The sequence below is a fragment of the Ammospiza nelsoni genome, chromosome 11 (genome assembly GCF_027579445.1).
Source record: "Ammospiza nelsoni isolate bAmmNel1 chromosome 11, bAmmNel1.pri, whole genome shotgun sequence".
Taxonomy (NCBI): domain Eukaryota; kingdom Metazoa; phylum Chordata; class Aves; order Passeriformes; family Passerellidae; genus Ammospiza; species Ammospiza nelsoni.
In genome coordinates this window covers 10,795,433-10,814,158 of record NC_080643.1, presented here as the reverse complement: position 1 = coordinate 10,814,158, position 18,726 = coordinate 10,795,433, and the positions used below count along the sequence as shown (strand labels likewise).

At 54.1% G+C, this 18,726-nt stretch overlaps 1 protein-coding gene across 2 annotated transcripts in view; it reads left to right on the top strand.

The window, feature by feature from the left end:
* Positions 1–18,726, top strand: part of PLXNA1 (plexin A1) — a 115,331-nt gene that overhangs the window by 61,641 nt on the left and 34,964 nt on the right. The window contains exons 9-13 of one of the 2 annotated variants that reach the window (XM_059479832.1): positions 2,184–2,298; positions 6,789–6,989; positions 15,017–15,113; positions 15,401–15,591; positions 16,006–16,163. In XM_059479832.1, the coding sequence (XP_059335815.1) occupies positions 2,184–2,298; positions 6,789–6,989; positions 15,017–15,113; positions 15,401–15,591; positions 16,006–16,020 (619 nt within the window). In that variant the 3' untranslated portion in view covers positions 16,021–16,163. Of the gene's footprint in view, positions 1–2,183; positions 2,299–6,788; positions 6,990–15,016; positions 15,114–15,400; positions 15,592–16,005; positions 16,164–18,726 lie in introns of those variants that run through there. The other variant, XM_059479831.1, reaches the window with a different exon arrangement.

The following is an 18,726-nucleotide window of genomic DNA, read 5'->3' as shown; positions in this document are numbered from 1 at the left end:
TGGGGTGCCCAGGGCAGGGCTGCATCAGGAACTCACCCAGGTGCTTTGAGATGCCTTGTGAGGTGGTAGAAAGGACTGGAGAGTCTTTTTGCAGGACCTGGTGACTGGAAAATCTCTTCTTTGGAGGATGGTGGGGGCGATTGATGGGAGGTTGTGCTGCAGCTTGATGGTTAGCTTGTGGCTGCTTGTGCTTCTCTCTTATGTGACCTCTCTGGGGCTGAGCTATTCCCATGAGGATTAATCTGTGTGTTCCCTGTCCTGCCCCTCCATATCCTGGATTTATCTGCCCACTGGTCCTGCCTGAGCCCTCAGCAGGAGGGCAGGACTGTCCTTTGCCTTTGTTTGTGTTCCCTATTTCCCCCACCCTCTGCACCTCCCTCCATCAAAGCAGCCAGAGATAGGAGGCTGGGGCTCTGCTTTTAAGTTGAATCTCTGCAGCTGAAATAAAATTGCATATATTTGCATAAGGAGCATCTCAATTAGCATATTTGTGGGTAAAGCTAAAAGGGCTGTTCATTTGGAAGTGAAAATGTGAGCGAAACATGGAAATGACTTCCAGCCCCCTTTGCAAGCAGCTTAATTAAATATTTCCTTAGTGTGTGTGCACGGATTTGGGAAGCTCTTGCTGTATATGTAATGGTGTGTGAAACCCCAGGGCAGGCAGGGGGACCTGCTCCTGCAAAGCCTTGGGTGTGTCTTTGCACTCTGGGCTGCCCTCACCCTGTGGCCCCCTCGGGTCCCCACACCTCCAGAGTGACAATTCTGCTGGAGGGTGAGGGATCTGGCGTGCCAGGCTCTGCCACCAAGGATATCTTCTCCAGGAGGATTGTCTTTCTGCTGCCTCACAGGGTGATGCTGTGTTTTCCTGTCGTTTCCCAGGGGTTGAGGCAGAGAGGTAGCTGTTTAGGAGGAGGATTGGGCTGGGCAGGGCTGCCTGCCTCCTGCCAGAGCTGTGTTCAGGGAAAGAGCCTGTCTTTGTTTAAATATAATTGCTTTGGGCCTGATCCTTTTGATGCTCGGATCAGTGAGGAGCAGGTATGAGCCTTCTAGGGTGAAAACTAGTGCTGCTGCTTTTTTCTTTTCTTCTTTTGTTTTTCTTTCCTTTTTTTTTTTTTTTTTTTAAAGCCAGACTGATTATTTTTACTGCCTTTTAGCCTATGCCTCAGCAGCTCTCCCATCTCCTCCTTTGAGAGAACAGCTTGGGCTGCACAGACATGCCTGGTGCAGACCCACCCTGTGCAGGCTCCTGTACTAAATGTGGGACCTGTCTGCTCTGCCCCCAAAAACAGCATGGCAGGGAGGGCTCAGCCCCTTCCCTCCTCACAGGGATGAACCCCTAAAAGCCTCCCTCCAGCTGTGGGATGCAAACAGGGATGCCTGGGAGGGGGTTGAGGTGCCATGCCTGTGAATGGCTGTGGGACTCTTGTGTGTCCCCTCCTGCTTTGGGGAGAGCCATCAGATCTCGGGCTGGTTTCATTGCTAAGAGGTTGTTGAGGTGCTGTTGGGAGAGAGGAGCAGGAGTGATCCCTGTGCACAAAGAGCCCTGAGAGGAGGCTGGGGGGGGAGATGGAAGTGTCTGAGGCTGAGGAGGGGTGGAAGGCACAGGCACAGCGCAGGCCTGGGGAGGGCTGAGGGGGCTGAGGGAGGGGGTCACACACAACCTATTGTGAGTGCCTGAAAGGCCCTACAGTCCTGAAATGTTAATCTGACCCAACCTTTCGCCAGTTATAATTTTCCTCTCAATGAGTATGCATTAATCTGGCCCTTTCTCCCCTGTTCCCCCGTGGTGCAGAGCCCTTGTTCTGCTGCCTCTTGCTAAAATCGCCTTTCAGTGAACCCAAATAAAGCTCCCAAAGTCTGGAGCTCAGCCCCTGCTGCACTGGGGTGGTCAGGGTCAGCCTGCCAAGAGGAAGAGAGAACGTGGCCTCTTCAGCTGGGACACAAATCCTGCAGTGCCTGAAGGATCATATCCCCCCACCCTGCCATGGGCAAAGCCTGGGGGCTCAGGTTGTGCAGGATTCTCCCTCCCAGTGCTTGCCCAGTGCCCCATGGATAAGGGATCCTTTCCACCCCGAGGTACAAGATCACCTGGGGATGCTGTCCTGCTGAAGCATCCCAAGAGATGTCCCTGTGCACTCTGCCTTGATGCTGCCCTAACAGTGCCCATTCCTGTCTCTCTGCAGGTGCCTGTCCTGCGTGAACGGCTCCTTCCCCTGCCACTGGTGCAAGTACCGCCACATCTGCACCCACAACGCTGCTGACTGCTCCTTCCTGGAGGGCCGTGTCAAGCTCTCTGAGGTAAGAGTGTGAGACTGCTCCCCTCGCCTGTTCTGGTCCTGGCAGGGTCCCCTGCCCTCTGGGGAAGGGGTTAGAAGAAGGCAAACTCCTTCAGAAACCATTCCCACTGCTTCTCCTGGGGTGCTGGGACTACCTGAGGAGCTATGAGGGAGGAAAGGGAAATGCTGGTGGGGAGAGGCTGTGTGGCTGAGGAGATGCAGCTTGGGAAGTCGGCTGAAGCCCGGAGCACTTTAGGCTGAATGAAAGGAAAAACAAAGGCAGAGATGCTAAAGCATTTTCCTTTGATGTTTGTGAAGGGAGCAAGCTCGAACTGTCATTGCAGAACAACTTGTTTTTGGAGAGGGGAAGGTTGAAATCTGTAAAACAAACTGTTTTGCTGCACCTCATGCCTTCTTCATCTCAGCTGCTCTGCTAAGGAACATGTTCTTTTGTGGGGGCTCATCCTGTGCAGCATCCGTGCCACCCACTGGGGATAGCTGCCATCAGCAGGGTGTTTGCACGACATCCTGCTGTCCCCAGCCTGTGGTGGCTCCTTGGCTTGGGTATGGAATCTGGCAAGGCACTGTTGGCTCTACAGTAAATGCTGATTTGGATCCTGAAGGGAGAGTTGTGGGAAGGAAACTCTGTCCCTGTTCTGGAAGGGGGCTCCAATTAACTTATCTGGGTTTCCCACTGACTGTACATGGCCCCAGTGGGAAGGGTCCTGCTGCCGCCAGGGGAATTTACTAACCTGAGAAAGCTGGAAAAAGCTGTTTTCTCCTGGCTTGTGCTGTGAAGAAATCCAGTGAGCAATCTGCCTGTCTCAGGTATCCCTGAGGTCACACTCCAGCCAGCCAGCCAGCCCTGGCATTGCCTCTGCAAATGCAGCACGTGGTGTCCAGAGCTCTGGAACACAGCAGTTCTCATCTGCCCATTCCCACCATGGGATCTGCCCCCCTCCTGCCAGTGAACCCCAGAGCCTCTGGCTGTTCCCCACAGTGGGGGTGCCCTTGGGATGTGTGCAGCTCTCCACAGGCTGCCTGCTCAGGAGCTTGTGTCACTGCCCAGTGTGAGCAGGCTGTCCCCCAGCAGACCTTTTGGCCACCCTGGGAAATGACCAGTGCCTGCTTTGAGGTTTGGACAGCCTGGCTCAGCCTGTTTGCACATTGGTGTGGCCTCAGCAGTTCCCAGCAGGGATGGTGAGGCACCCTCAGAGCAGCTGCAGCTGTGGGCTCTGTGACCAGGCTGGGATGAGACATCCTGTCCCCATCCCTGGCCATCCTGGTCCCCAGCAGGGTGGTGTGGTGGGTGGGGGGGCTCAGTGCCAGCCCCATGGCACCACCAGACGAGTTAATGGTAGGCATCCAGCCCCATCCTCTCCCAGGAAGGTTATTTTAAGCAGGATTTGGTCTGTCTGTGTTGGCTGGAGTGTGTTGGGCACTGGTCAGGAAATGCAGGGACAGAGGGTAACTGTCTCTGCTCCTTCCCATGGGTGGTTCACCACAATTTCCTGGGTAGGAAAGTGGTTGTTTTGTAGGAAAACAGAGTGATCCATGGCACTCTGTCCATGGCATGCCAGGAATGCTTGTCTGGGGGGGGCAAGGGCTGGAATGGGCAAGGGTAGGAGCCACCACTCACATAAATGTGCCTGGAAATGGTGACAGCAGGCAGGATGTCTCTGTCCCCTGGCTGTGGTAGCTCTAAAGCCTGAACTCTGGAGATTGCCCTCTTCTGTGGCTTTGCTGGGGGCATGCAGGGCTGGGAAGAGGTGATGAAGCAGCACAGGCTGCTGTTCATTTCTCATCCCATAAAGCTGCTCCTCTGAGACAGCCTCTGCTGATGCAGAGCTGCTGTGGAGGGTAAAAGGCTCCTGGGCTGTGGGGAACAGGTGTGTTTGTTCAATTAAGTAGATTCAGTGTTTGTTCTTCCCTCCCCATCACTGGGAATGGCTGAGGACTTTGTGAAGGAGCCTCAAAGCTGAGGTCAGGCCCAGTCGCAGACTGCCTTCATCCCCTCTCTGCTGATACACAGCTCCTCTGGAGCTGGGAGCTGCCAGACAAACCCCAATGGCAGCATTTGCAGTGTGATCCTAAAGCTCTCACCTCTACAGACAAACCTGGACATCCAAGTCATGTTCTCATCCAGCTAGAAAAATGGTTTTAATGGAGAAAATCTGATGTGTGATGTTTGGGAGTTTGTGTGAGCTGGGGCCTTGCCTTTCTGCTTATCCCATACCTTCATAGCTGTCCCCTCCTGGGGCCTGGGGCTCTGCTGGCAGGGGCTGTTCTTGGCAGGACACAGAGCTCTGTGGGCTGTGCAGAGTGCTCCCAAGGGATGCAAGCCCTGGGCAGTGCCAGACCAAGTTGTGTCAGCAGTTGGACTCGCTCATAGGGGAAATGAGTTGTCCTTGTACCCCCACCCCTCCGGGCACCCTGGGCGCCCACCAGCACCAGGTGTTTCCTGTTTGGGCACAGGCTGACATTTTTGCTGGATGAGACACTTCTGCTGGCAGATGTGGGGCCTGTGACATCATGGGGGGATTGGGCTCAAACTGGGAATGAGCAGAATGAGCCCCCCCTGCCTGGGTGGGGAGAGGGACACCCGTGCCTGCTGTGCTCCCTGGGCATGCCTGCACACAGCCATGGTGAGCCCAGCCTGGGGCCAGGGACTTACCCACCACCCCAGCTGGGCTGCAGCAATAATTGCTGAAAAAGGAGGAGATAGGAGTGTTGGAGAGTGAGCCAGGAGTTAATATTTGCCAAGTATGAGTGTGCCCTGTGGGGAAGGCTTGTGCCACCCATGGAGTCCCCCTGCAGTGTGGGGGAGATCAAGCAGGCAGGGGCTGCTTCCTCTGACAGCACTTCCAAGCTGGGAACTGGTGGGGAAAAACCACCATGGAATCATGGGGACACTCCATGGAAATAGCAACAGGCATGAGGTGTGTCCCCACTGTGAGTTGAGCTGGTTCTGGAAGTGGGGATGAACTGAAGCCCCATTTTGCAGAGTGGCAGCTGTGATACAGAGCAGGGAGGTGGCAGAGCAGTGCCCGGTGTCCCCAGACTGCCCCAGCCCTGTTGCCATCTCTGGCTGGGGCTAACACTACTGACCCTCTCAGCTTTTATTTTGTTTAGTGTGTTTTGGAGATAAATAGTTTCTCCCCTTGAAAACTGTGCTTTTGGGGAGTACAGACTTGTGAAGAACAGAAAACCCAAAGAGTAAAAGTGGTTGGGTTTTTCTGTCAAGATTCGCTAAATGAAACAATTTCTTTTTCTTTTCTCTGCATTGTTTGAAAGTTAATTAATCATACTGGCAGAGATAAAGGCTGGCACTTTGCAAGGCTCAGCCTGGCTGGCTGCAGGATGGCAGGAGGCAGCTGGGCAGCCTTGGTCACACATGGCTGCTGGTGGCTTTGGGGCCAGAGCTGCCCCTGCAGCCACACTGTGGCCATGGGGAACTTTGTGAGAGCAAAGTGGCTGTGTCCTCTGCATTTCTGTTTCTAAGGCAGCTCACACGTTATTCCCTCTGATGTTATTTCAAGGCAGCACTCTCAGGAGTAGCTGCTGTAGGTGTGAGACCTGTGCCCGGCTCAGCAAAGTCGGTGTGGGATTGCATCAGGCTGTTGTTGCAAAGTGTTACCCGCCAGGGCTGCAGAGATGTTTTGCTGCCTGAGCTAATTTATTTTTGCTCCCTCCTGCTCCCCTGTGCTTTGCACACCAGAGTCACCAGCTCCCCTGGAGCAGCTGGGAGCCCGTGGCTATTAAAAGTGGAGAGCTTTGCCCTCCCAATGTCTCCTTCCCCAGAGGCTGGCAGGGAGGTGCTTTCCTTGCTTTCCTCCCCAGCTCAGACTCAGCAGCATCCCCTGGCTGGAGTCACTGTGTGCTGGGCAGCCTGCAGCCAGGCTGAGTGGGGTGACACTGCTTTGAGCTGGTGCAAATAGAAGCAGCAACAGCAACATTTGCTGCAGAGCAGGTTCTCTGCCACACTGCAGGAGCACATTGCTGTGTCAAAGAGGGAAAAGGCTTTTCAGTCTGCTAATGAGGGAAGGAGGATGGAGGCTGTAAGGGAAGCAGGGAGGCTGAGCAGGTAGCTTGACAGTGCACAGTCCAGTGGGCATTGACTCTGAAACCTACTGGCTGCAATGGTGGCATTGAAGTCCATGATGTTACCAGTTGGCCCAAACACGTGTTGCTGTTGCAGCGGCAGGTTACAGATTCTAGAGATGGATCCTCTCCCCACCTCCCACCTAAATCAACCTGAGCTGTAGAGAACACTCTACTGCCCTGCCACCAGGTTCCTTTGTGCTGTTCTTTTCTGTCTTCAAAGTTTTGGGCAGAGCAGGTGTAGGATGCTGGTTTGGGGTTGCTGCACATGAGGATTTTCTCAAGCATGTGCTCAGGGTGGTGTTTTTGCAGTGCATTGCCAAGCCTGCCCGCCAGGAGAGGGTCACAGCAGTGCTGGGGGAGGCTGTACAGTGTTCCCATCTCATCATCTGCTTCTTGTTCCCCTTGCAGGACTGCCCTCAGATCCTGCCTTCCACGCAGATCTACATCCCCGTGGGTGTGGTGAAGCCCATCACGCTGACGGCCAAGAACCTGCCGCAGCCGCAGTCGGGGCAGCGCAACTACGAGTGCATCTTCCACATCCCGGGCAGCACCACGCGCGTCACCGCCCTGCGCTTCAACAGCACCAGCATCCAGTGCCAGAACACCTCGGTGAGTGGGCAGCAGCTCTCCCTGCTGTGGGCCCTGCCTGTGGGCTGCTCCTTCCTGCTGCCCCAGGCCCACCCCAGCTCGTTGCATGGGCAGTTTTGCTCTCTCGTGGCAGGTACAGGGTTTGTGTTGCTTGTGGGATGTGAGGGGGCTCCCTGACACTACCCCCAGGTGCACTGGGAGGCTGCTTGGGGTTGTTCCAGATAGGATCAGTGCTGAAGCCACCAGGATTTAGGGAGCACTTGGGTTTGCAAAGCTGAAGAAAGTTGCCTGGGCTGGAGCCAGCTGGGCCTGGATGTGCTGGAGCCCCCCTGACACCAAGCTGTCCCATTTTACAGGCGGGACAGAGGTAACACCTCTGTGTCCCATTGCACACTTGGAGCCCTCCACATGCAGCTGTGCCTGCCAGCCCTGCAAGTGCTTCCCCTCCTCCTCTGCAGCCTCTGTCCATCCCTGGCTCCATCCCTGATCTGACCAGCAGCTGCCTCCTTCCCCTGCCTGCCTGCCCTCCATCCCATGCTCCCTCCATTGCTCCCTGCCTCTGTGTCCTTGCCCCCTGTCACTTCAGCTCTCTCCTGCAGGCATCTCTGCCCTCTCCAGGCACCTTATCCCCTAAGTGGGTTTAGCAGCCCTGGGTGAGCTGTGTGTGTGCCTCTCACTGAGCACTAGCCCATGCACAAAGCCACTCTGGGTGCTAATAGCCCCACTGGGAGCTGGCATTGCTCAGCTCCTCAGCTGCCTGCTGTGCTCTACACCGACCTGCCCTCATCCAGATGCAGCCAGCCCCTCCCTTTGCTCGCCCGTTTAATCCTTTTAAAATTTGTTTTTCATCTCTCCTACTGTGAAAGCTCATTTGCAGCCTAACACCAGTGCTGATCCCTGCTCTCTTTGGTGGCACAAGTGACATTTAGAAACCACTGAAGATGAGCACTGGCTCCCTCCCTCCTCCAGCAATCCCAGGGCTGCAGAGCCTTTGGACAGGAGGAGCATCCTGAGCCATTGGTCCTGCCCTGAGCAGCAGCCCTGGGGGATGCTGTGCAGCCAGTGCAGCCCCCTGCCAGCTCTCCCCTGCCTGGAGCTGCCTCCTGCCCAGCTCTGTAGTGTGGGGTTTGGCTGAGTTTGTTCCAGAGCAGTCTGGGACACGTGTGCTGCAGGATGCTCCCTGTGGGGAAGCGCTGTGGCTGCACAGTGCTGACAGCAGCAGCCTGATGGCTCCTGGGGGTGCTGGGGAGAGGTGCCTGAGCCACAGGGGAGCCTTTACATAACAGAGGTGGAGCTTGCAGAGAGGCTCTGAACGGTGTGGACTCATTTCTCCCCACTATGCTTCAACTTGTCAAGCAGGGGGGAGAGTGAAGCACAATGCATTCCCTGTGTTTCCCAAGGGATGCTGTGGCTGCCAGGGTTGCATGGCCTCTGCAGCCCTTCTCCAGAGGGATAGGACAGCTGTAACCAGCACCTTTTCCTGGGCTGACAGTGGTGGATGTTTGACCTGGAAATTGTCAGGGATGCTGTGAAAACAGGACAAATTGTCAGAAGGGCATGTGTATGGTGTTGTGAGGTGCATGGGGAACAGGTAGCAGCAGCTCCATGGGCTGCACTCTGGGGCAGGAGATGTGGCTTTTGGGTGCAGGGTGGCTTCACAAAGAGAAAAACAGAGTTTTGACTTGAAAGAAGCTGCTTTGCTTTCAGGGTCTGCTCGCCTGCTTTAATGTTTGAGGGCAGTGAGCCAGGCTGCATTATGGTGTGGGGGATTCAGATTCACACTTGTGTGGTGTTTGTCTCCTTCATGCCTTTTTGCAGTCCATCTGGCTGCTTGATAGTGCTTCAGGCTCTCCCAGCCATGGCCCAATGCTTCTTCCATTGCACTTCATCTTTTGGGTTAGGATTTTGGTGTGGAGAGCACTGGCAAGTGGAGAAATAGGAGAAGGATGACATCTTCCCAGCCAACTAGTGAAGGATGGATGCCAAAAGGCATTTAAGCCCACAGTGTTTCCAGGAGTTCAGTGGGATCTAAACAAGAGGTTAAATACTCTGTGGAATAAGGGATACATTCCTGAATCACTGGTGAATGAAAGGCATAATAAGTCAAGCCCCTTAAAACTCTTTGTCTTTTGTTTTAGTGCTTGTCAAACTCCAATGACTTGTTAGCACTCTGAAGAAAGGACATCTTGGTTAAATATTCAGCAGTCCATTCATTAAGGGCTGAGTGTTGACTATAAACATTGTTTGAAACACCCAATAGATCTTTGGCAAACTCAAGGGAGACCAGCTCTGGTATTCCCCAGCATCCCAAGCCATAAACCAAGCTGAAAGAACATTTTCTGCCTCCTCACTTTGGTCTCTTTCTGCTCTTCCAGAAGAAAGCAACCCTAATGGTTTTCCACATATATTGTAAAGATGCAAAAAGGAAAGACAAGCCTAACTAAGAAAATGAAGATCTTTGCCAATAAACTAATTTTTGCAAATTGATTGCTTTTAATCTTCTGGAGGCAGACTTTTCCAGTCTCTTTTTGCAGCAGAGAATGGAGAAATGGTCACCTGTCTTAATGCATAAGGTTGATGCCACTGAGATTCATTCTCCAAATATCCTTGCCTCTGCCTATTCTTTCCCATTTGACATCCCTCAACAAAGTTCATCCTCCTGATTGCTGCAGAAATGGAATAGTTTTGCAGTTGAAAAGTGCCACAGTCCCAAATCTGCACTAATGCCTGTAACATTGGACTTGATCTGATTTAGCCTTGGCCTTTGCAAAATGGCTACAGGTGTTTCTCACTGTCAAGGCTTTGGCTTTTCTCTCTAAAATGTTCCTCTTAAGGCTGAAATAGCCCCAGAGCTGCTGTTTCCCTTTAAATATATAAATAGGAAGAACCCCTGATCTCCTTTTCATGAGCTTGTTGTCTCAGCACTTTAAATTAAGCATCATGCCTCAGTAATTTCCCTTTCTGTTTAACCAAAGCCCCACGTGGTGAGGAGCAGCTGTGCCACCTCCCTGGCTCCCTTTTGGTTCCTTTCTCACCAGTGCCCTTGGCATGGAGAGCCCACCTTGCCCACAGTTTCTGCTGTGGAGGTTCCTGCCCTCTGGCTCAGCTCAGGTTGGGATATTCACCCTGGAGTGAGAATTATTGCTGGGACACAGTGGTGTGGGTGCAGAGCAAGCTGGGCTGGCAGGGTGGGCACATGTGTGGTACCCCAGTGTGGGTGCTGGGGAGTGAGGTAAGACCTCTCAGATTTACATTTTCTGGGTATTTTTTGGTTGCTGTAGAACCTGGGCGTTGTTCTGGTGTATTCCCAGGGTCTCAGGTTGTCACACCATGCTGGATTTGAGGCAAGAGGAATCCAGGTGAAGGAGCTTGTGTGTGTTAGGGGTAGAAAGAAGGAGATCCATGCGAAAAGAGAAAAAGGAGATGCAGAACCAGAGGCTGAGCGTTCCTGTCAAGTTGTGCCGTTGTGCGGATGGCGGTGTTTTACTCAGCCCAGGGTATATTTATAGAGGAACATAAATCATACACACATGCCCTGTTCTGAGCACTGCACACCTCCACTATATGTATCTCTAATTAACCAGCCATGGAGAGGGAAGCAGGATTGGAGCCCACAGCCCCAGCTCCGTTCGCCAACAAAGCCACGCTCTCCATCCTAGCGGTGCCTACATTTATCTTTCCTGCAGCAGTGTTTAAAGTGAAAAGGGAGTATCAGGAGAGTTTGATAGGATCCAATTAAATTCCAGCAGATAAAATAATGATGAATTGCAGTTGAGCCCTGGCGAGACGCGATGTACATTACTGCCGTCCCCGTAGTGCGGGGAAGGAGTTGAGGTCATCAACTACAGAAAAATAGGACACAGCTGCAGCCCGAGCTCTCCTCCAGAAATGCAGCCCAGGGGGATGGTGCATGTGGGAGTGAGGGGGGCTGCACAGGAAATTTGGATGTGTGGGTTTGCCTGCAGAGGAGCAGCCCCTGTGCTGCCTTCCCCAGGGATGGGTTGGGCAGGCTGTGGCTGCAGTGGGATGGATGCCCTATGGGAAGGGTGTGATGGCTCTGGGGCTGCCCTGCCTCCCCTGGCATGGCAAGGGCTGGTGCCTCGTCCAGTTGGCATGGCATTTGCAGCAGCATCCCAAAGTGCATGTCAGTGCAATCTGCCCACAGATTTGGGGTGTTTCCTGCTAGCTGCAGCTGTGTCTCCTGTGTGGCTCCCTGGAGGTGCCTTCTCACAGTGCTGAATCTCTCATCCCAAGGGAAGCTGGGAGCTCTCAGTGCCTGTTGCTGCTAGCTGGTGGGTGTGTGAGCAGTGGGCTTCCTAGAATCAAAAGTGGGACTTCCACAGCAGGTGACAGCCACAGCCCTTGTTGTTGGCAGGGCTGGTGGCATTCCCTGCATGGGGGCAGGGTGGATGTGAGAATCAGAGATGTGAAAAGAACGTGAGGTTGGTGGTTGTTATTTGGGAAGATGCCTGAAATAAGTTTTGGGTAAAGAGCCTTGAGAAAGGCTTAGTGAGGAGTTCTCTTGCCTGAACTGCACCTCTGCAGAAGGAGACCTTGCTGGGAAGATCAGTATCTAGGTGGATGAGGCTGAAACATCCTCTGTCCTCTCTTCCACATTTGCCTTGGAAGCTCTTCAGGGAGGGACAGGGAGACTGGCTGGGTTAGGTAAGGGGCCAGGCAGTTCTCATCTCAGTTGCTGACTCACTTGACATCTTTTCTCCCATCCCCTTCTGTGGGCTGTGCTGCATCAGAGCACATCACTTTTGGGCACTGTTGGTTTGCTCTCAGGCTGTGCCCGTTGCATTTTGCTCCCAGAGCAAACATCCCTTTCCCATAGCTTGTCCTCATAGCAGTTTCCAAGCCAAATCAGCCTTTGGGCACAGCTGGGTGTCCTGGGCACCTTTGTGGAGTGGAAGATGGTCTGACAGCAGGGCTGCCTGGGTAGGTGCATCCCCCCACTCACACCCATCCTGGCCCACTCCCCTGCTGCTGCTCATCCCGGTCTGCTGCCAGCCACTGGGATTGATTAATTGGGAGGTTAATAACAGTTAAGTGTTTAATGGGTGTTTAACACCATGTTAGCTCTGAACAGGGAGGAGCCAGCGTGATGGAACCTGTTGGCTGTCTGTGAGCTCCTTTTTGGTTCCCATAGGATGGACAGATTGGTAAGCACCCCCTGCCTGATCCCCACCAGCTGTGGGGCCTTCAGGGCTGGAAGGTGGCTGCTGCTTCACTTGGATGCTGCTGCCTCCCTGGCTGTGGGTGGAGAGGCCACTTTTGTGCTTACAGTATGGCAAGGGCTGGTGTGAGGAGGCCCTTTGCAAACACCTTTCAAAATATGAGATGTTTTGGAAATGAGATCTGATGGATCTCCAGGTCCCAGGAGGCCAAGCCTGGAGCCCCTGCAGCTGCAGCTCCTGCCTGTGCACAGCCAAGTCCTGACTCCAGCTCCAGTGTTCCACAGAGACCAGGAACAGCATCCAAGCCACAGACCTACTGCTGTCTCTGCAGGGCAGGTTAGAGGCTCTGACAGACATGCAGATGCAGAGGACACATTGTTCATTGATATCCTTGTTCCCTTAGTGATCCCACGCTTTGAACACCAGCTGAGGCAGCAGCTCCTGGTCTGCCATTCCCTTCACACAGTCCTGTGCTCCTGCTGTTCCCCTCTGTCTGCTCCAGCTCCCTGCCACAGCAAAGTCAGCATCCTCAGTCCTGTGCCCTTTCCCAGAGGGAGACAGTCTCTCCTGCAGTTGGCCTCTTGCTGTCTCAGGACTGGTGCATGAAGAGTTAATGTTCTCCCTCCCTCTCCCCCTATTCTTCTTCCTCCAACCCACCTCCCAGAAGAACTAATTTCCAAAAGCAGCCGGGGCAGAGAGATGCAAATAAATGTTTTGGACAGCTGCAGGCTGGATGCCTTCCCGAGATGCCAGGGCCCCAAATGAGACATGTCAGAGTACAAATTGAAAATGCCAATTTCACTTACGCTGCCACGTGGCTCGTCACAGCTAAATTCTGCTCCAGCACTGCCACCACCCTCCCCAGCATGTGCTCCCTCCTGCTGCCAGGGAATGGGCTCTGCTCACTGCTATGGGTCTGGCCAGCTCCTTGTTGTGGTTCTGTTGAGGATATTCTTGGGTGGGAGTAGGACAGCGCAAGGTGAACAGATCTGGACTCCTAGCCAAGTTCTGGCTTCATTTTCTGAGGCCTGGTAACAGGGATGTTGCTGAGAGGCTCTGGTGGTGGATGGTGCCTGGTGGGGATGTGGTGAAAGTTATCTGAGCAAGCACAACAAGAGCTGCCATGTCCAGGGGGTTCTGTTGAGGGTGATGGGGCTCTGCCTGTAGACAGGAGATGGTGGTGGAGCTCTTGGGTTTGCAGCTGGCTGTGTTATGGCTGACAACTGCTGTGTGCAGCTGACTAGCAGCAGCCTTCCTCCCTGGGGAGGGCTGCATTTTGGGGTCCTCCACCCTGCGTTTGGGTGGGATGGCTCGTGGACAAGGGATCACCAAGAAAAAGCTGTGATGGAGAACCAGGCTTGGCTCTCATTGGCACCCTGTAGTGCTGAGGGAGGGGTGTGTTGCTGTAGCCAGGTCTCACTCTGGGCTTGTGCCCCATTTTGGTGCCATGTCTGATGCTGGCTGGTGATGCTGCCTGTCTGGGGGAGACTCAGCACAGCTTTGATGGTCAGGTGAGAAGACTGAAGTGCCGTTTTCCAGCTGGCCTCCTTCATGGGCCACCCCTTGTGGAGGGGTTGAGTGGAACAGAGCCTCTGCAGAGGATGGGGCACTGTGTGGGGCAGCAGAGCTGGGGGACATGCTGAGGCCACCTCCTCTTGGTACAGCCTGGGGCTGTGAAAGGTGACACTGGCACTGCCTGGAGGTGGTGGCAGGGCTGTGGGTGAACCACTGCTGGTGCATCCACTGCTCTCTAACAAACTCCAGCAAGCCATGAATCATTCATTTAATCTCTCCTGACACGCCTGTCATTTTCTCAGGCGAGGAGCGGGGAATCTCTTGCCGAAGGAGGTCATTAGCTGTCAGGGATGGTTCCAAATGCCTTCCTGCCTCTGTATCGATTAAACCTCTCTGGCTGCATGCAGGGGCTTTGCAGGGAATACTGATGGTGCTGCTGGGGCTGGGACTCAGCTGTTGAGGCAGGGCAGAGGGGTCTGGGTGGGGAGGAGGTGCTGGCCAGGCCAGAAGGAGAAATGGAGGTGGATTTGTCTGGACAGCAGCAGGTCCAAGGGCCTGAGTTTTGGTCCCCTAAAGCTGGAGGGGTAGAATTCCCTGGTGTCACCTTCCTACCTGGAAACTCAGGGTAGTAGTTCCAGTCATGAAATGGAGAGCAGCCAATGTCCAAGCACAGTGTGGAGCTGGGGCATCTGGGGATGTGGTGTGCTCTCTCTTGACCTCTTTCTGAGGGCCGATGTGGCACTGGAGTGGTCCTCAACTCTGTCCCACCCACAGCCATGTGGCCATAGCTTTGTCATTTTGTTAGGGGTGATGGGGCTGGAGAGAACTGTGAGGGACATCCTCCCACTGGCTGTTGGGGGTGACTCTACTGAATCCACTCCTGTGATGTGCCCAGCCTGTCCTCCCCAAGCTTCACTAGTGATGACCATAATCCCACATATCCAACTGAGCATCCCTGGGCTGGGGAGGACATGGGGAAGGGCTTGGGAGCCTTGTGGGGAGAAGTACATCTGTGCTGCAGAGGCACCATCTGTTTCTTCCTCTTCCAGCAGCAGCAGCTTTAGACCTTTGAGTTGATGGGCTTTGGGTCTTTTTACAAACCCTCTTTTTGCTGCTTTATCTTTTTTTGTCAGTCCAGCCCACTGGTTTCATGTGCTGTGACTGGTGCTTTGATGAGTGGCTGTCAGACCTGTTTGTCCCTAGCCAGCAAGTCCCAGCCAGGACCCCATCCCTCTCCTCTGGCTGATGGGAGATATCCATGTAATGGGACTGTATGTCTCTCTATGCCCCTCACCACCAGGACATTTGTCTCAATAATTAACAGGCTCTGCCTCCTTCTGTTTCCTCCTGCAGTATTTCTACGAAGGGAATGACATCAGTGACCTGCCCGTCAACTTGTCTGTGGTCTGGAATGGGAACTTTGTCATTGACAACCCCCAGAACATCCAGGGTGAGTGAGGGATGGGATGGGACCTGGCCCAGTGCCCCCTCAGCCTCCAGGCTCTGGACCATAGTTTGCACGATGTTTGGTGGGTTTTTAAACAAGAGGCTTTCCCCAAGAGCTTTGGGAGGCACTCTACTTTGGTGTTGAGTCCAGTGTGTTGCTGGCTCCTTCCTGTGGGGGTTTGTCCAACTGGGAGCTGATGGGAACAGCCAAGATCAGCAGCCTTTTCCCCCCAAACCTTTTCCCATGGGCTGGGGGGCCGTGCTGACCCTGCCCTCCTCCGTCCCTTGCAGCCCACCTGTACAAGTGCTCGGCGCTGCGGGAGAGCTGCGGGCTGTGCCTCAAGGCCGACCCGCGCTTCGAGTGCGGCTGGTGCGTGTCGGAGCGGCGCTGCTCGCTGCGCCAGCACTGCCTGGCCTACGAGAGCAGCTGGATGCACGCCAGCAGCGGCAGCAGCCGCTGCACCGACCCCAAGATCACCAAGGTACGTGCCACACCCTGTGCCCACCCCAAAATCACCCAGGTATGTGCCACACCCTGTGCCCACCCCAAAATCACCCAGGTATGTGCCACACCCTGTGCCCACCCCAAAATCACCCAGGTATGTGCCACACCCTGTGCCCACCCCAAAATCACCAAGGTTTGTGGGACGTCCTGTGCCCACCCCAAAATCACCAAGGTATGTGCCACACCCTGTGCCCACCCCAAAATCACCAAGGTACGTGCCACACCCTGTGCCCACCCCAAAATCACCAAGGTTTGTGGGACACCCTGTGCCAAGGGACCCTCACGGGATATGGGGATGGGGATGGGGATGGGGATGGGCTCTTTGGGCAGCTCACGGCAGCCAGATCTACTCAGTGTCGCAAACATCTTTTATGAAAAATCTTTTCCTTAGGATTTTTCCTCCTGAGAAGCTGAGAAGCCTCAGGAACAAAATGTAAACAATGGTTATCTGCTGCTGGGAATGCAACTGGTGGATCTTTGATTGGTCTCATAGGGCTGTTTCTAATTAATGGCCAATCACAGTCAGCTGGCTCGAACTCTCTGTTCAAGACACAACCCTTTGTTATTCTTTCTTTTTTTTTCTATTCTTGACTAGCCTTCTGATGAAATCCTTTCTTCTATTCTTTTAGTATAGTTTTAATATAATATATATCATAAAATAATAAATCAAGCCTTCTGAAACATGGAGTCAGATCCTCATCTCTTCCCTCATCCTAAGACCTCTGTGAACACGGTCACAATTCAGTGTTTAGTAATTGAGTGGTTTTTGTCACCAGTTCCATTTCCAAGGCTAAAATCCTCTCTCCACCACCCCTGTGCACTGGGCTTTCTGGCTCGTTTCCAAAATTCCAACCCTTCCTGCACGTGACTGAGGGATCCAGGGAAGCTCTAGGTTGCTTCTTGTGTTGCCGTGTGCACTGGGGCCGGTAGTTCATCATCACCATCCCATTTCCCTGACAGCTTTTATGACCTTTGCTTTTAGGATTGTGTATATTAATATTCACATGCCTGTTGGGCTGGGATCCAGGTTCACAAGGAGGGACTGGTGGGTATTTCAGCTGGATACCTTCTGCTAACCCACGCCTGGCCGGGCCTCGAAGGTGTTAATTACTGGAGTCTTAGCACAGGATCTGATCTGTTTGGGTTTCAGTGCCTTATCTGATGGAGGCTGGAAATGAGAGTGCTTCGGATGGGCCCTGCAGTGTGCTGGGTGGCAGCCATGTGGAGAGAGAGGGGAACAGCCCTGCTGGGCACATCCCTGCCTGCAAGCAGTACTGCCTGCAGAGTTGCCTGGGGCTGGTGGAGTGCTGGCAGGAGAAAGGATCTATTCCTGAAAAAGTGGGATTGAGCCTCAGAGCCTGCATCCCTACATGGAAGTTGTGTGTAGAGCTGCAGGGCTCCCTGTCAGCTTCCCACTGTGCTCAGGCTGAACTCCCCAAATCCAGACCCCTAGGGGTGATGGGAGTGGAGGATGCTGTGGGGCAGGTCATGGCCTTGCTGTAGGCTGTGCCCTGGTCCTCTTGTGTTCAGGTGACCAGGGCTGCAGGCATTTACACACACACACACACACACACACACCACTCACAGCAGCTTCCCAGCAGCTGATGGTGCCCAGCATTGGTCACAGCAGTTGGTCCAGAGCTGATGGTAACAGCTCTCCCCCCCGAATCATTATGAGATTTTACAGTAATTGCAGGTGTAGCAGGAACACATCTGTTAGCAGGTAGGCTTGACCTTGGCACTGCTCTGTGTCAGTGCCCTGGGAGGTGGCAGGCAGTGTGGATGTGCAGTGGTTGTGGGTGTGATGCTGCTCCTGTAGCCTGCCTGCTGCCTCCCACTACCCCAGTCCCACACCTGGGCTGTGGGCATGCTTGCAGGTGGTCCAGAGAAAAGCCTAGTGCAGAGAGGGCAGCACAGGGCAATGGGGGAGAAGAGTCTCCTACAGTGGTTTCATGAGGAGGTGAAGGCTCCTTCCTGGCCAGCTCAGCAGCGTGCAGGTGTCCTCACGGTGGTGGGGCTGGGCTGGGAGATGACCTTCACCCTTGAATCATTTGCCCATTGTTCAGTCGTGGGGACAAGCCCCTTCCAAACCTCTGTGGTGTCTTGCCTAGTGCTCACTGTGACCCTCAGAGTGACATTCTTTCCCTTGGGAAGGGGGTTCCCCTTGGTCTCTGCACCTCCTGGCTGTGCTGTGGCCACCAGAGCTGAGAGCAAGCCAACTGCTTGTACCCGCTGGAGCTGGTTGCTTGTTGATGTAAAAGGACCCTATGAAACCAATTAGGAGAAAAGCAGCATTGTTTGTTGGGGCCAGGGGTCCGGAGGTGGAGGGGGAAAAGGGGGGTTGAGCAGCTATTGCTCTCCTTGGCAGCTCCCCCCTCCCACACACCTTGTTTGGCTGTGACCTCCTTGTGCTGGCTGGCCAGCAGAGTCATTTCGTTCCTGGGTTCCTTCCTCCCCAAACACGTGGCCCTTGTCAGTTTTGCTGCGGAGGAAGAGGCTGGAACACGCAGGAGCAGCTTTTAACACTCATTTAGAAACACCAAACAAACAGCCTCTTCTGCCAGCCTTCCCACCAGAGCTTTCTGGAGGGGAAGACCCAACCTGCTGCTGGCTGCAGCTGCTAGAACGAGCTCCAATTCCAGACTTGGGCAGGGGCTGAACAAGGTTTAGGCAAACAGTGGTTCCCCACAGCCCCAGAGGGTTTTGTTGCTGTGTAAATAGTGAGCTGTGACTGCCTTGGCATGACCCAGGGTTCAGCACCAATCCTAGCTCTGCTGCTGGCCTGGGACACGTCCTGCAGGATACCTGTGTGGAAGGGCACTGGCTGCTCCTGCGTGAATTTGTGTGTGCTGAAGGTCACCAGCTCAGGGACAGAAGTTAACCCCAGAGGCAATGGCTGTAGTGGGACTGTGCAGAAACAGCCCCTGGCTCCATGCAGTCCATCAGGGTTGATGATGTGGACAATATCCACTGCTGCAAATTTCCCACCCTCAGCTCCTCTGCTTTTCCTTGCTGTGGAGATGATGTTCAGGAATGAGCCCTTCCCAAGGAGGAGGAGGATCCATCTGGCTCAGGCCCCAGGGCTACAGCTGCCCAGCTTTGCCAAGGATGG